General features: G+C 38.1%; 1 protein-coding gene across 1 annotated transcript; it reads left to right on the top strand.

The window, feature by feature from the left end:
* The first annotated feature begins 222 nt into the window (after positions 1–222).
* Positions 223–714, top strand: LOC138881521 (uncharacterized). Its single transcript, XM_070161755.1, has one exon. It carries the CDS (start codon positions 223–225, stop codon positions 712–714), a length of 492 nt encoding a protein of 163 aa, XP_070017856.1.
* Positions 715–3,044: the final 2,330 nt, after the last annotated feature.

The following is a 3,044-nucleotide window of genomic DNA, read 5'->3' as shown; positions in this document are numbered from 1 at the left end:
TGGAGAAGATTGATTGTGACCATCCATATTATTTGTATGCTTCTGGTTCTCCTGGTATATCACTTGTATCTCCTCCATTTGATGGATCTGGATATGGAGGATGGAGAAAAGCAGTGTTAATAACATTATCAACAAAAAAATAAGCTGGGTTTCATTGATTTAACCTTACCTAGACCCAAAGATGGAGCAACAGATCGTAAATCCTGGATCAGATGCAACGACATGGTGTTCGCATGGTTACTTAATTCATTGACAGTTGAGATTAGGTCAAGTGTGATTCATTCCAAATCAGTGAGGATTTTATGGAAACAACTTGAAGACAGGTATGACCAATCCAATCTAGCACAAACATTTGAGTTACAGAAACAATTGTTAGAAACTGTGCAAGGTTCAAATAATATTGCAATATATTTTAACAAAATGAAAGCTATATGGGATGAGATAGAGCTCATTGACTCTAGGGGAATATGCACTTGTGTGAACTGCAAATGTGGTTCACTTGAGAAGAATCATGTTATTGAAGAAAGACTTCAATTTTTAATGGGCTTGAACGAGATATATACTGGAATTAGAGGAAACATAATGATGATGCAGTCTTCTCCTACTATTGACAGAGCATATTGCTTACTTCTACAAGAAGAAAGACAGAGGAGTATACAAAGTGTTGCCCAGTACCCTAGTGAATCTAGCTCTTTTGAGTTCATTCTGAGTTGATTTAATATGGTTAGACACGAGTTTTGGAAGTTTTCAAAAGTTCATTAAGTTCGATTTGAGGTGTGATTCGTAGTTTTGATGTTGTTATGCATGATTTGAAGCCTCGAGTAAGTCCATGTTATTTTATGGAACTTGTTAGTATGTTTGGACGGGGTCCTGAGGGGCTTGGGTGAGTTTAAGATAGGTTTGAGTTGTGTTGTGCTCGTTTTTTTATATTATGTTTCGACGTTGTTTCTTCATGCATAAATGACACCACATTAAGCAAATGAGCTCCAATTTCTGTTTTGATTGAAGCATTAGAATTGTATCATAATTATAGAGCCATAGCAAAAAAGAATCGTCGAATTTGGACATCATATGAGAAATTTATGATCATTTTACTAAGAATTGAGTTTCCAGATTTTTCAGATTAATTACGGAATTGCCACTGAATTCGTATTTAAAAATCTGCACTATTTTCAATTATTGAAAAGAACATATCTCCTTCATTTTAAGGTCAAATAGAGTGATTCAAAAGCCTAAACTGACTGAAATTTTATGAGGAAGTCATTGGAGGCATCAAAAGCGAGTTTCGGGATTGTTTGGCATAAGAAACGGGGCAGAATAGCTTGGCAGAAACATATAATATTGAAGGCTTGTTCATTTGGTCATATTTTGAGTTGGAGAGCTCGTATTTGGGTGATTTTTAGGCGATTTTCACCAGATGGATTGGTATAAGTGTTCTCTACTCCGTTTTGAGTATATTTCATGAATCTATCTTCGTTTTTGGCATTTGGTTGATAATTTCAAAAGAAAAATTGAGGGCTTTTGTCTAAAATTTCATAAAGTGGATTTTTGAGTTTTGAACATCGATCCGGTGTCGGATTTGAGTGAAACTAGTATGGTTGGACTCGTAATTGAATGAGTTATTATGAGTTTTATAGGGTTCTAAAGTGCGGGTCCAGGTTTGATTTTTTGGTTGACTTTGGTCTTTTGATTAAAGATTCGACCTTTATCGATTGGATTTATTTCCTTTGTCATTCTTTGATGTTCTTGAGTTGCTTTTGGCTAGTTTCAAGCCGTTCGGAGATCGGTACACACAGGACGGTATTTCTAGAGTATTGTTTGGCTTGCTCGGTATTGGATTTGGCTTGTTCGAGGTAAGTAAAACTTCTAAACTTGGTGCTAAGGGTATGAATCCCTGAACAAACGTGTTATGTGTTTGGTGTTAAGGTGACACATGTGCTACGTGACAGTCGTATGGGCGTGCACCATGTGAATTATGACTCGGTTGATTCTGTGGTACTATGTAGTTACCAAATCTTATTTCTATCTGTCACGGCCCCAAATGCCCGATCGTGATGGCGCCTATCACATTACTAGGCAAGGCAACCTAACCATATAACCACAACAAATATCCTTTCCTAAATTCATTTTTCTAACATGGGTTTGAATACCAATTTTTCATAAGAAGCGTTTAAAACAACTGAAATATGCGAAAGTCAATAAAACATAAGACAACACAGCCCAAACATCCGGTGTCACGAGTCTAGAGCCTCTAAATACATAACCGACTATCTAATACATCATAAGTCTAAAATGCAGAAAAGAACAAGATAGGAAGGAGGAAAGTAGGGTTGCGGACGCCATGCAGCTACCTTGCAATCTCCAGTGAACTCTAGATAGGCTGAGGACCCTCACTCTGCCGCTCGGGCACCTGGATCTGCACATAAGGTGCAGGGAGTAATGTGAATACGCCAACTCAGTAAGTAACTAAAGTAAATAAGGTCTGAAAGCAATGACGAGCAGTTAAAAACATATAAAGGAGTAAACAACAGCATAACAGATCAAACTCCACAGTTTAAACCACTTTCGTCATAAAATCATCAATTTCAGTTTAAATACTTGAAATCATATACTTAGCAGTTTTTCAACAGAGGCTTATTTTAAAAGAAGAGTGAAATCAGTGAAAATATCATAGCTGGGCCCCTCGGCAAGGTATCACTCGGAATTTGGTCTCTTGGGCAGCCTCTCAGTCACTCGTCGTTCACTACTCACTATCAGCACTCAGGCTTATTAATATCTCATAATAATAATAATCATAGTAACCACGGCGGCGTGCAGCCCGATCCATAGTTTATAGTCGACTACGCTCACTGGGAGTGTACAGACTCCGGAGGGGCTCCTACAACCCAAGCGTCATATCGCTGTGGCACGTAGCACGATCCAATATATATATCACTGCGGCGTGCAGCCCGATCCATATAAGTATCGCTGTGGCATGCAGCCCGATCCATATTTTATACATATATAAATATCCTCACCATTAGGTTCTCAACCTCTCTCAGTCA

This window comes from Nicotiana sylvestris, chromosome 11, assembly GCF_000393655.2.
Source record: "Nicotiana sylvestris chromosome 11, ASM39365v2, whole genome shotgun sequence".
Lineage (NCBI taxonomy): Eukaryota > Viridiplantae > Streptophyta > Magnoliopsida > Solanales > Solanaceae > Nicotiana > Nicotiana sylvestris.
Note: the sequence above shows the minus strand (reverse complement) of the source record. Positions and strands in the feature narration are given on the sequence as shown.